Source organism: Lethenteron reissneri, chromosome 18 (assembly GCF_015708825.2).
Source record: "Lethenteron reissneri isolate LAM-NWPU_2019-01 chromosome 18, ASM1570882v1, whole genome shotgun sequence".
Taxonomy (NCBI): domain Eukaryota; kingdom Metazoa; phylum Chordata; class Hyperoartia; order Petromyzontiformes; family Petromyzontidae; genus Lethenteron; species Lethenteron reissneri.
Window position 1 is genome coordinate 1371397 of NC_083796.1, and position 13594 is coordinate 1384990.

Sequence of the window (13594 nt, forward strand, 5' to 3'; positions counted from 1 at the left end):
CTCAAGAAAGGCATGCAACGCCTCTCGATTGCAACAGAGGCCCATGTGATGTACAAGCGACCAGCAACGAACAGCCGATTGCTCGAGGTTCAACACGCAACTCTGACAGTGCCGTACTGTTTGTTCCTGGCCGCTTGGTGTCACACGGGCCTTTGGACCGCACAAATTAACACATGCCGGGCCGTGTATCACTGCTGCGAAACACCACAGAGTACCCCTCCGTGCTCGGAGCACCAAAGCAAAATAGCCCCCAATTCCTCCCAACCCTCCTGCACCCCCCCCCCAGCCCAGCATGAACAGACTGTTGGGGCAAGTGCTGTTAGCGAGTAGCACCTATGAAGGCTGCTGGCACGGCACACACGAGAGGGGTGGGTGGCCAGCACCTACGCCCAAACACAATCCCGTACAGACACAAAAGACAAATATCCCCCCGTAAAGCCTTAACAGACTTAAGAGAAGCACCTATGAAGGCCGACAGGTCGGCGTGCGGCGTTATCAACACGGGACACATGAAACGTCAACAAATAATCCACGGCGAGGTGCAGGCGCATCGCGGATCGCTCTTTATTGGTGGACAAAGCGACAACATCGACAGTCGTAGGGCGGGCAGGAGAACGCGGGCTGCCTTGTCTTTTAAACATGGGGGCGAAAGGAGGGGTCCCAATTCAAGTGTTGGTGAAGAGAGAGGAAGTTTCCACCAATTATCCTACTGATGAATGATGAGCCCCTATTTCGTTTCTTAAGATTTGGCTGTTTGGGGAGAATAGTTCGGTCATGAAATCAGGCCTGAAACGACGAGCAAAATCCAGGCAAACGTGTCGTCACACGCCCTCTTCTTTAGTCCGGAGTCCAGAGCGCTGGTATTCCCAAGATTCTGAGAAAAGCTGGAATGGCAAGCGAGCGCATGCTTGCAGTAACAATGTAACAATGCAGAGCCCCGTTTGTCGATGCACTGCTGAACAAGGGCCTCCCGCACCGTGCAGGTTGTGCGCGGAGGGTTGTTCGGCCGTACTTCACCATGCTGGTCAGTGCAGGTTGGCGGTGGTGGCGGGGGGGATGGGGGGCATAGAAGTAAAATACAACAATGGATCTTTCCGTACTGCCTTCTGTCCACAACGTACATCTGCAGCAGCCTATTGCAAACCCATGTGCATGGTGGTCATTACCTATCCAGGCACTATCCAAGCTCAACCCTGCTTAGCTCTTGGGACCCGACGACGGGTCTCAGCGTGGCGGTTCCTGCGAGCCCTCGGTGGGACACTCGGGGGACCCTTGGGGTGCCCTTAGGGGGTCCTGGGGGGCCAGTGCAGGGTAGATGACGGAGTGGGGGAGGGGGACAGGTGCCAGTGATGAGCTCTTGTTAACAGCACTTAGGAATGCTCCCGGCAGGCGGAGGGCCCTCCTCCATGTGCTCCTTGGATGGGTTGATGCCTGGAAGGTGGACAAGAAGAGTGAGCGAGCGGCAATCCACTCAGTACAGCACAGCACAGGAATGATGGAATGGCCTTAACGTTCATGAACCCAGCCCCCACTGAAAGTAACCCCCTGCTCGCGATGCTGATGGTCGTTGAATCGGCACTACAGGTGTTGTGATGGTGGCACTGCTGATAGTGATGGCGGCTTTTCCGGTGATGATGGTATGTTGCTGTGTGAGTGTGTCAGTGTGACGGTGTGTCGCTGTGTCCATGTGTTTGTGTGATGGTGTGATGCCCTATCGGAGTGTCCTTGTGACTGTGTCAGGGTAATGGTGTCAGTATGGTGTCGGTATGATGGTGTCATTGTGTCAGCGTGTTTGGGTTGTCGATGTAATAGTGTCGGTGTGATGGTGTCAGTGTGATGGTTTCGGTGTGATGGTGTATCAGCGTGTTAGCTTGTCAATGTAATGCTGTCGGTGTAATGGTGTCGGTGTGATGGTGTCGGTGTGATGGTTTTGGAGTGACGGTGTGACGGTGTGATGGTGTATCAGCATGTTGGCGTATCGGTGTAATGGTGTCGGTGTAATGGCGTTGGTGTGATGATTTTGGAGTGACGATGTGTCAGCGTGTTGGCTCGTCAATGTAATGGTCTCGGTGTAATGGTGTCCGTGTGATGGTGACGGTGTGTTGGCCTTGGCGTGAGTGTGAGGAGCTCACGCAGGGCCCCGGACTCCATGACCTCTGCTTGCACCACAGACGTCCTCAGAACCAGTTCCACGTCGCTGCCAAACTTGAGCAGCTGTAAAAGCGTAGGTCAGAGGTCAGCTCATAGGGCCACGGGGTCACCGACAGCTCCCCCTTCAATGCGACGGGTTCCATCCTCACCTCGGTGATCTTGTCGGGTGACAACTCCTGCCGGTTCTTCTCAAACTCCACGTTGATCATTTTCCGTACGGCTTCAACGAGAGAGATGATGACGCACGCGCAGGTAAAGCGGCAATGTTTCATCATCATGAGGTATGATCAATTCAAGTCGTGGCCATCTCTCGCAATCCTGTGACGATGCTTATGAAGAAAAAAATTATCAGACTACTGGAGGAATCCAATAAGCTATAAAACTCTTTTTCACAGATGTCCAGTAAATGTATAAGATCACTGCTCTCCTATCCATAGCGATTGAAATTAATAACAAACCAATGATTGTCTAGCCTTTTGCCACAGTTTCAATGCACTAACGATTACCATGCCAGTCAAGACGTTGGAGTGGTGATATCCTTGCCTTTAACCAGCAGTGGATTGATCATGGCTGATCATGCGGTTGTCAGACGCAGATACCTCGCCCCTAAAAATGTCACCGCCGAGGACCAAATGATCCAGAATGCACCTGGTTCTCGTCAGATCTCACCAGCCAAGCAGATTTGAGTCCGGATAGCGAGAGGATGAACGACCGCCTGCCTCCACAGTGCACAACTCGTGTTACAGGTTTGCTTCGGAGATTCGTTGTGGGCAGCAGGGGATGGGGTGAGTGGGGGGCTTGCAGCAAAATAAATTGTTCTCTACCGCTATGTTGTTGTCACGTGTAAGCTCCTCGCCTGGTGAAGTATGTTTCAGATAACCTCCAAAGACGACCCGCAAAGCCGTGGGGAAGGAGAGGGGGGGGGGCTCATCCAGCAGTGGATGGTTCCAGTGGTGGCTGGCTGCACACTGCCACCACTCACCATCCAGGCTCGCCGCGTCGTCCCGGAACACGTGCCTCCGCGTCTTGTGCAGGGCGCGGAAGAGGGACAACACCTTGGGGGGAGGCCGGGGTAGACAGACAAAGATGCCCCCCCCCCCACCACATTTAGTGACACGCGCTGTTGGGGCCAGGTGCTGTTGGCGAGCACCTATTAAGGCACGCACGGGGCACGAGTGTGACAAGGGCCCCTCTGCCCCATCCTCAAGTGCTGATGTGTACACAGTCCGTACAAGGTACTAATTTCAGGCTGAGCAGAACTAAGGGAGGCACAGGACGTATTTCAGATAAGTCTCGCCACTGATGTTAACCGCGGTCTGGTAGCGAACTCAAGTGTAAAAGTGCGTAGCGCAGTGCGCTAACTACTGCGCCAGTGATCGTTATCACCCCCCACCCAATCATCAACGGTGACGTTACCATGCACGTTTTGTGCCGGGCTAGGCTGTCACAGCAGCGTGGAAGGCTCGCTGCTGGCAGCATGTCACTGCTCAGACCCAGGTGCTATGGGTGAAGTGCCGGAAATAATTGTCAGATGCGTCCACCACCCACATCACCCCCATCACCAACATCACCAACTCCCCACGTGAGCTCCATCGTTCGCGCGACCCCGCGACCTTGTCCACCCATCACTGAGCGCCCACTGCACCCCCATCAAGGCGGGTGGTGGTCTCGGGGGTTTCTACACGGGACCCAGCGAGCGGGTTCCACCCCGCGGGAGCAGGGAGACACGGGGGGACACGGGGGGACCCCGCGGGGAGCGAGGGGAGACGCGGGTCACCTGTGCCCTGGCCGCCATGCGTACGTCTCGCGTCTCCTGCTCCTCCCACGTGCTCCCAACTCGCGAAATATGACGTCATGTGCTTACATTTCGCGGAGGGGGGACATGACGTCACGAAAAAGTGAGCAGTGCCATAGCAGCACGTGCGGATTACCAGCGGTCGACGTCACGGAATTATTTGGTCAACATGAATGTGACGTCACGCACAAAGGTTGGCACGTCATATCGTGGCGGTTGTGCCGCGTGTATGACGTCACGGAACCTCAGTACATGTCGTTGCATGCCGCATCGGATGACGTCACATCCACGATCATTACTGAATAAACGAGCTCTTAAATGCGCGACCACTATTTTGCCTTTGCAATAATTAGCAAAATTAAGTCGTTAATTAAAAGTGCATTTTTTTGTCCCGAATGCAAATTCTGAAAAAGCTGCACGCGAACCGATTGAGAATGAATCGATTCATTCGAATTTACTGCACGTTCTGTTCCGAGAGGGATCGAAATCGATAACGCGTATTATAGTGGAATCGATAACGCGTGTTATAGTGGAATCGAAAAGCGCGTGTTATAGTGGAATCGATAACGCGTGTTATAGTGGAATCGATAACGCGTGTTATAGTGGAATCGATAACGCGTGTTATAGTGGAATCGATAACGCGTATTATAGTGGAATCGATAACGTGTGTGTAGTGGAATCGATAACGCGTGTTATAGTGGAATCGATAACGCGTGTGTAGTGGAATCGATAACGCGTGTTTTAGTGGAATCGATATCGCGTGTGTAGTGGAATCGACTTGCCTGCGTGGATCGGAATCGGCTGTTGTCGTCGTTGCCGGAATCGGATCGCCGCGTCTCTGTCTGACAGTGCAGCAGTGGAGAGAGCGGCAGCAGCAGCAGCAGGAGCAGCAGCAGGAGCAGCAGGAGATTGAAGAGGCGCCATGTGTGACGAGGTGGCCAAGGCGCAGGCGGCTCGGCCCGGGGGTGACACCATCTTCGGCAAGATCATCCGCAAAGAGATTCCAGCCAACATCATCCACGAAGACGAGCAGGTGGGCCGCTGTGTTGCACGCGGCCTGCGTGAGTGCCGCTTGCGACGACCGGGCGACTCTTGATTGAAATTGCGGGCGACACGTGGGCGACTACTTGGGACGACACGCGCGCGTGTGTCGGTCGTGAGGGTTGCTTGACCATACTTCACCACGCTGGTCACTGGCGCGAGGGTTTCGGATGTAATTCGCCACGCCTGGGCCACTCGGCCCCACGGGGGGGGGGACGAGTTTTCATTTGACAGCCACGTGGCGTCCCGGGGTCACGACGTCGATGCGATTTGCAATCGCGGGTTGCTGACCAGTTAGTCCGCAATGCGCCCCGGTCGCACCGACTCCCGGGAGCGAAGCAGCCAGGGGAGTCGTGGTGGTGGGGAGTCGTGGTGGTGGTGAGGAATCGTGGTGGTTGTGGGGAGTCGTGGTGGTGGTGGGGAGTTGTTGGGGTGGGGAGTCGTGGTGGTGGTGGTGGTGGTGGGGAGTCGTGGTGGTGGTGGGGAGTCGTGGTGGTGGTGAGTCGTGGTGCTGGTGGTGGGGAGTCGTGGTGGTGGTGGGGAGTTGTTGGGGTGGGGTGTCGTGGTGGTGGTGGGGAGTTGTGGTGGTGGTGGGGAGTGGTGGTGGTGGTGGGGAGTCGTGGTGGGGAGTGGTGGTGGGGAGTCGTGGTGGTGGTGGTGGGGAGTGGTGGTGGGGAGTCGTGGTGGTGGTGGTGAGTCGTGGGGAGTGGTGGTGGTGGTGGGGAGTGGTGGTGGGGAGGGTGGGGAGGGGCTGGGTGGAGAGGGGCTGGTCACCCCGTGGTGCCCTTATAAAACTCAACGTTTAACCTACTCACGCCGGCTTGTGCCCGCCCTCACAGTCAGGCATATTTGCGGAATACACCACGCCGCCGTTGACCCTGGCCATTGACCGAGCAACCCAACGTTCCTACCAGCTCCCTCTGCAGGAATGTGTTAGAGCATGCGAGCGTTTCGAGTATTGATGGTGTTTGACGCTCTGTTCAGTGCGGGTTGGTGAAGAGTGTGAGCACAGAGGCACTCCCGTTACATTGGGTGGCTGGTTTCTTTAGGACCGCTTTTTGTGTTTCAATTTGTTGTCGTTCCCTTTAGCGATTAGCACGGTTGGCTATAACGTACGGTGCGAAAGGAGTTCAACGTACGGACGTGCATCATACATACACGGGCGTTGACTCCCGTGTCACAGCATCGAGCAGGATCCATGAATGTGTGTGTGTCGCTGGCACGTGTGCGCGTGTGTGTGTGTGCGCAGTGTATCGTATTCCACGACGTGGCCCCCCAGGCCCCCACCCATCTCCTGGTCGTGCCCAAGAAGGTGATCCCTGGCCTTCCCAACGCCACTGCCGAGGACCAAGCGGTGAGCATCCCCCGGCAAGGGGATAAGGCAGGGGTTGAAGAACGTTTTCCCTTCGTGGGGGCCGAATAACAGCTTTAGCGGGCACAAAGACCCCCCTAATAGCGTTGACGGATTGTTGGGGCGAGTGCTGTTAGCGAGCACCTATTAAGACGGCCCGCATGGCACACGAGGGCGTGGGTGGCCAGCACCAAGCCCGGCCGTCCTTGTCTCCCTCGTGGCAAAGTTTTTACACACCGCACTAGGTACTCCGTTGAGGCTGAGTCGACCTAGGGGAGGCCCTGGACCAGTTCAGATAATCGTAACTGGTATAGGCCGTGAGCGAGAAACGAATTCGGGTCGCCGGGTTCGTAGCGAAGTGCGCGAACCGTTGCCACTCCCCACTTAGCGGACACTGCTTCCCATATTAACGCAAAAAGTAACGTGTGCGCCGGCCAAGTATAGAGGCCCGTTGCAGCGATGGAAGTGACCGAGTGTGGTGCTAAAATTAGAGACGGTGTTGCTGCCAGGTTGATTGGAAGTGTTGTTGTTGCTGGCCACACCACCACCTCGTGAGCACCTGGCAGCTTTGATAGGGGCTCGCTTAACCCTTTCCCGTTCCGATGACGTATGTGTACATCATCAAAACGAAAGCGGAAGAAAAACTAAAATAAAATAACTTTATCGGTTCCGAGGCTACCAAAAAGCTCTGCGGAAGGTCGTGTGGCACAGTTTGGCACCAGCTATCATAGAGTGCTGTCGTGTCACTACAGATCTCTGCGATGAGTACAATGTCTTTATGAAGAATGGCGTTACGCCTCTCTAATTACAATTAACGCCAAGCCGTTTGGGCGTTCCGAGATTCGGTGGTGAACTGGACACCGACCCTGCAATTTGCAGGCGTCTCGGAATGGGAAACAGTGAAGAGCACTCGTTCAGACAGTCCATTAGAGGCTACACAGGATATCTTTTGTGAGCATGTCCGTGTACACTCATTCTACCGTATGCACGCGTACCAGTGTGTCACCGTACACGTGTGCATATGTGTTTGCCTGCGCGCAGTTGCTCGGACACCTGATGCTGGTGGCGGCGAAGGTGGCCGCGCAGGTCGGCCTGACCAGCGGCTACCGCCTGGTGCTAAACGACGGGCCCGAGGGTGGCCAGTCCGTCTACCACCTGCACCTGCACGTGCTGGGCGGGCGCCAGCTGGGCTGGCCCCCGGGCTAAACCCCGCGCCACCGCTGCCCTCCTCCTCCTGCGATGGAACGCATGCACTCGAGACGCGGCGGCCAGTTTCCCCTTGGGATGCAGCATACTGCGAGCCGCAACCACCCTTGTGGGGGGACCAGCGATGAGCAGGTCCGCATCGGGTTTTAAAACGCCCCCCCCACCACTCCCTCCGGCTATGAATGACAGACCCTGTCAGTGGCACTGCATGTGAAGCTCACGACAAGACACGAGGAGGAGTTGGCAAAACCCTTGCCGGGTTGCTTGGCAGCCTGCAGACATGCATTGTGGTCTGGGTGTCGCTTTTCCTGCCATTGACGTCAATAAAATCTTAAACTGTGGGCTGTGTGGGGTCGTGGTGTGTGTGGTGCGGTGCGCGGGATGGATCCGTGGTTTGTAAAGGGCATCCCGTGCCTTCACTGCCCCGTGGTCATTATACCGGCACAGTGGTCTACTTTCACAAACATCGTCACGGTGTCTTTATCGTCCCCATGACGAGCGTGCTGCCAGTGATGGTGACTACCACAAGGCAATATTGGGCACTAATAAGCAATGAATTGAGTATCGCTAACAGTATGGACGTTATATTACTGGTAGGAACCTCCTGGTTACACCAGCCCACAGGGGATTATTGTGTCTGTCCGTCGTGCATCCAAAAATGGGAGGGGTGGGGCTGGGTGGAGAGGGGAGGGTGGGGGCTGGGTGGGGTGGGGCTGGTCACCCCGTGGTGCCCTTATAAAACTCAACGTTTAACCTCCTCACGCCGGCTTGTGCCTGCCCTCACAGTCGGCCATATTTCCGGAATACACCACGCCGCCGTTGACCCTGGCCATTGACCGAGCAACCCAACGTTCCTACCAGCTCCCTCCACAGGAATGTGTTCCGTGAGTTCAAATTTGTGCAATTCATCCACGATAGGCACAAGAAGTATACATGCATGAACCAATTCAATTCGTTGGTGTATTTGCGAGGGTGCCACTCAAAATTCAACTTCGTATTTTCAAGTTCACGCCTCTTGATTGTATTAATTTTCCTGTTAATTCACTGCAAGTTTAAAGATGATCCTTCAACCGGTTGCTTGACGGCATTGAGATATGAATCAGGCAATACATATCAAGTCGGAGTATAGAGGCATAAATGCAGAAAATAAGGGGATCGTGAGCAACCTGAGCAGTTGACTGTTACACTCAAGCAAGATTGAGAGGAGGGTGTGATCCCAGTGGCACCGTAGTGAGTATATCCCAGTGGGGGCCAGGAAGGCAGACCCTAGGAGTGGGGAACATTCCAGAAATAAGAATATGATGCACGTATGGTACGATAGTTTAACATCCCTGTAGAGTTACACAACTAGACACTACGTGTGTCCACATGTGGTCAACGCTCTACTGCTACACAGGGGCCCCCTTCTGACGGCAGTCCTGGAATGCTCAGATGGCGATGGTGGGAGTCCTTGTGGAGCCAGACGTAGCGTACCCACTGGGATTCATGTCTCGCGGAGTATCGTCCACATCGACGGTAGACTGACCAGAGTAGGCACATGACTAGTACAGTCGCAAGACGTTGACGGGATGTGAATTGCTGGGTGTGGAAATATTTTCCGCGTTGCCCGACCCCGCCCGACTGAGACTAATCCCTCTGTTAACGATGACGCTGCGGCCCGACTCATCCCTGACGAGACGGCTTGCAGCAGTCATCGTACGGAGTGGTCAGAGTGCTTGCAGCTTCTCCATCCCTTCTGCTCGGATTGCAGTCCTCTTCCCTGTTGCTGTGCACTCACGGCGTGCACCTGACCACGTTGACACTCTGGGCCACTCCGGAAGCCCCACGGGGCCTCCTTTGTCGCGCAGTGACCTTGCCCAGTGCGAGCCAGACCGACACGGTGGGAGTGATCATGGCAAGCATTTATTGATGGCAGTCATTGCTCTTGAGTGGGCAGGGCTGGTCGCTCTACAACACCGAGGGATGAGCGCGAGGGATTAGCAGAGGGTTAGCGGGGGGGGGGGGCCGGACACTGGCCCCAAAACGCGGCGACGTCACCGCTATTGCTTGATTAGTCTTAATTACTAGCGCTGCTGCACACGAAGGGAGGGAGATCCACGCCGTCGCGTCCACCAGGACGAACCTTCGTCGTGCGGACGAGGTGCGGACAGACACGACCGCGGCGGCGTAGCTATCGGGAGTGCACAGCCGGTGCCCAAGTTTCTAGCTACATTCGAGGGAAACTGGGACGGGTCCTCAATATCATTCCTCGCACCAAGCGGCAGTGCCAACCGTGCTACGCCACCGCGGGACCGACAGCGTCACTGCCACGCTCGGCACACGGGGCCCCAAATGAGGCCTCACACGTGGGAGATACACAATTGCACTGAATGCGGTATAGGTCTAAAGTTAAATATATATACACATGCCTCTCTCTCTGAGCCCTTAACATCTGGTCGGTGGCAGCAGAAGGTGAAATACTGATTGGGGTTGGAGGTCAGGTGCAGCAGTCAACGGCTGCCACTAGGCGGCGCTGTAGACGGAGAAACGAAAGAGGCCCCAACACCGAAAAGGCGATCACATTGCAATGGCGATGGGTGGGCAAATGAGTCTGTGGAAGGAGTGCACTAACCAATCAAACGTTAGCCCTACCCAACAAGCCGACCAGACACTGGTCCTCCCAATTGACCCTATACCCTAACCCCACTTCCAGTGCTTTGGCGGGGCCTCTGGTTAACTTTGCCTACTTTCCAATTCGAGAGTTTGCAGCACCTGTAACATGAGAATGCAGAGTGGCGGCATGAGGTGGGATTTGTATTGCAGACCACGTGATTGTGTCCCCGATAGTTTGGTTGTTTGTGACCTTTTAAATCGGTTAACGAGTGACAGGATGACAGCACCAGAGAACGTGTTTAAGAGGTGCAGTGGCTCGACTCTAAAACATCTTTGGGATGGGGGGACGGCACTCCATTCCGTCTGGGGCCCCTGGCAGTCTGCTCTTGTAGGCACATTCTCTGAAGACGGCGATGCCAAGGTCACTCTTGCAAATGAGATAACCCTGGTCGCTTGAAGTCTCCTCTGGCTACATCAATAAACTTGACATTCATGAGAAACAGACTTGAAAATCTCAGTCGGGTGTATTCACCATTGCAGAGGAACTCTGTCCCCGTTTGTCCTCTTTGATCATTCTCTTATCCCCTCCATCCAAGACTTCATTGAGAAGTTACCCCCTTTCTGATCGCCATGCTCACACACTCCTGCCTGGTCGATTGACTGTGGAGAACGCCCCTCCCCAGTGTTTGCGGCACGGTTTGAAAATGAGTCCTTCGCCACCACCAACCACAGCTCCCGCGGAGACATCATTGCCTCCGTCATCATCATCAGCAGCAGCCAGCAACACGGGATGATGGCATTTGGGCCAGACAACAGATGCAGGGGGTAGCAGCAGTAAGAGCAGCAACAACAGCAAAGGACGGGGATGCGCGTACACAAACGAAGACCGACGAGCAAAGTGAGACGCATGGCAAGTGTCCAGCTCCAACATAGCAGCAGCAGCAGCAGCATCATCAACAACGTTAACACCGTCAACATCATCAACAGCAATAGCAGCTGCCTGGACAAACCTGGAACACAGTAACGGTAACAGCAGCATCAAGAGCAAATGTTTTAGCAAGGACTGTGTCGAACCGCTTGTTTTCGTTCTGGTAAGTGACCTGAATGGCAGCACTTGTTACAACTTCACGCTGTTTAGTTTGGTCAAACAATTTTAACTTTTTGTCACAAAGTATAATTTTGTAGGGGTGTTAAAGAGAGGGCCCGTTATGCATGGCAGCCTATGGAAAACAAACACAGTGGGCGGGGCTACGTAAGTGCACGAGCAAGTGCTCTCTACGACGTCCGAGCCAGACACCCTGGGGGGGGGCTGGTTCGAACGTTATGATCCCCCGGGGCCCCACCCCTCAGGGAGGGGTTGGGTATAAAAGGGGATGTTTCAAAGGGCTCGGCAGTTATGTTTAAGCTAAGGGAAGAAGATTGAAGACGTCTTAGATAGAGCCCTGGACTCCCCTGGTTCGATGTCCTTTTCAGGGCCGGACAGGATTGAGCCAGCGGCGTGGTCCCGAAAGCCAGAGCCGGTGCTCTTGTAAGAGCTGGTCTGGAACTCCGGGTACCGGGCCCGACTTACCAGTGTCGGGCCAGTTAGCCTCCCCTAGCCCATTAGTGGAGGATTCGGGGCTAGGACAGAGTTAGCTAGGGGTGTATCCCGAGTTATACGGGTGAGGGGGCCGATACCCCCTCGAGAGTGTATATGCCCACTGTCATACTGTGAAATAAATATACGTGTGCCTCAACCTCGGCGTCAAGCGTCTTCACCGGTACTTCAATTTCATCACCAACCTTCCTCCTCACTCAAACAACGACCTTAAAAGCAGGGGTGAGGAACCCACGGGCCCATGAGCCAGACACGGCTCGTAACTTCATCTCACTCGGCCCACGACTCCATCTCACACAGCCCACGACTTCATCTTACACAGCCCACGACTCCATCCCACACAGCCCACGACTTCATCTCACACAGCCCACGACTCCATCTCACACAGCCCACGACTCCATCCCACACAGCCCACGACTTCATCTCACACAGCCCACGACTCCATCCCACACAGCCCACGACTCCATCCCACACAGCCCACGACTTCATCTCACACAGCCCACGACTCCATCTCACACAGCCCACGACTCCATCTCACACAGCCCACGACTCCATCTCACACAGCCCACGACTTCATCTCACACAGCCCACGACTCCATCCCACACAGCCCACGACTCCATCCCACACAGCCCACGACTTCATCTCACACAGCCCACGACTCCATCTCACACAGCCCACGACTCCATCCCACACAGCCCACGACTCCATCTCACACAGCCCACGATTTCATCTCACACAGCCCACGACTCCATCCCACACAGCCCACGACTTCATCTCACACAGCCCACGACTCCATCTCACACAGCCCACGACTCCATCCCACACAGCCCACGACTTCATCTCACACAGCCCACGACTCCATCCCACACAGCCCACGACTCCATCCCACACAGCCCACGACTTCATCTCACACAGCCCACGACTCCATCCCACACAGCCCACGACTCCATCTCACACAGCCCACGACTCCATCCCACACAGCCCACGACTCCATCTCACACAGCCCGCGACTCCATCTCACACAGCCCACGACTCCATCCCACACAGCCCGCGACTCCATCTCACACAGCCCGCGACTCCATCTCACACAGCCCACGACTCCATCTCACACAGCCCACGACTCCATCTCACACAGCCCACGACTCCATCTCACACAGCCCACGACTCCATCTCACACAGTCCACGACTCCATCCCACACAGCCCACGACTCCATCTCACACAGCCCACGACTCCATCTCACACAGCCCACGACTTCATCTCACACAGCCCACGACTCCATCCCACACAGCCCACGACTCCATCTCACACAGCCCACGACTCCATCTCACACAGCCCACGACTCCATCCCACACAGCCCACGACTCCATCCCACACAGCCCACGACTTCATCTCACACAGCCCACGACTTCATCTCACACAGCCCACGACTCCATCTCACACAGCCCACGACTCCATCTCACACAGCCCACGACTCCATCTCACACAGCCCACGACTCCATCTCACACAGTCCACGACTCCATCCCACACAGCCCACGACTCCATCTCACACAGCCCACGACTCCATCTCACACAGCCCACGACTTCATCTCACACAGCCCACGACTCCATCCCACACAGCCCACGACTCCATCTCACACAGCCCACGACTCCATCCCACACAGCCCACGACTCCATCCCACACAGCCCACGACTCCATCTCACACAGCCCACGACTCCATCCCACACAGCCCACGACTCCATCCCACACAGCCCACGACTTCATCTCACACAGCCCACGACTTCATCTCACACAGCCCACGACTCCATCTCACACAGCCCACGACTCCATCTCACACAGCCCACGACTCCATCCCACACA

General features: G+C 55.5%; 2 protein-coding genes across 2 annotated transcripts; one reads left to right on the forward strand and one right to left on the reverse strand.

Moving 5' to 3' along the window:
- Positions 1 to 548: 548 nt before the first annotated feature.
- On the reverse strand, positions 549 to 4019 carry LYRM7 (LYR motif containing 7). The gene is made up of 5 exons (XM_061553406.1): positions 3929 to 4019; positions 3134 to 3206; positions 2301 to 2371; positions 2133 to 2214; positions 549 to 1431 (listed from the first exon to the last, which is right to left on the reverse strand). Exons 1-5 carry the CDS (start codon positions 3944 to 3946, stop codon positions 1361 to 1363), a joined length of 315 nt encoding a protein of 104 aa, XP_061409390.1. The 5' UTR covers positions 3947 to 4019; the 3' UTR covers positions 549 to 1360.
- Positions 4020 to 4752: 733 nt separating this feature from the next.
- On the forward strand, positions 4753 to 7885 carry HINT1 (histidine triad nucleotide binding protein 1). The gene is made up of 3 exons (XM_061553263.1): positions 4753 to 4979; positions 6237 to 6341; positions 7380 to 7885. The coding sequence occupies exons 1-3, from the start codon at positions 4869 to 4871 to the stop codon at positions 7542 to 7544; spliced, it is 381 nt and encodes a 126-aa protein (XP_061409247.1). The 5' UTR covers positions 4753 to 4868; the 3' UTR covers positions 7545 to 7885.
- The last annotated feature ends 5709 nt before the right edge of the window (positions 7886 to 13594 follow it).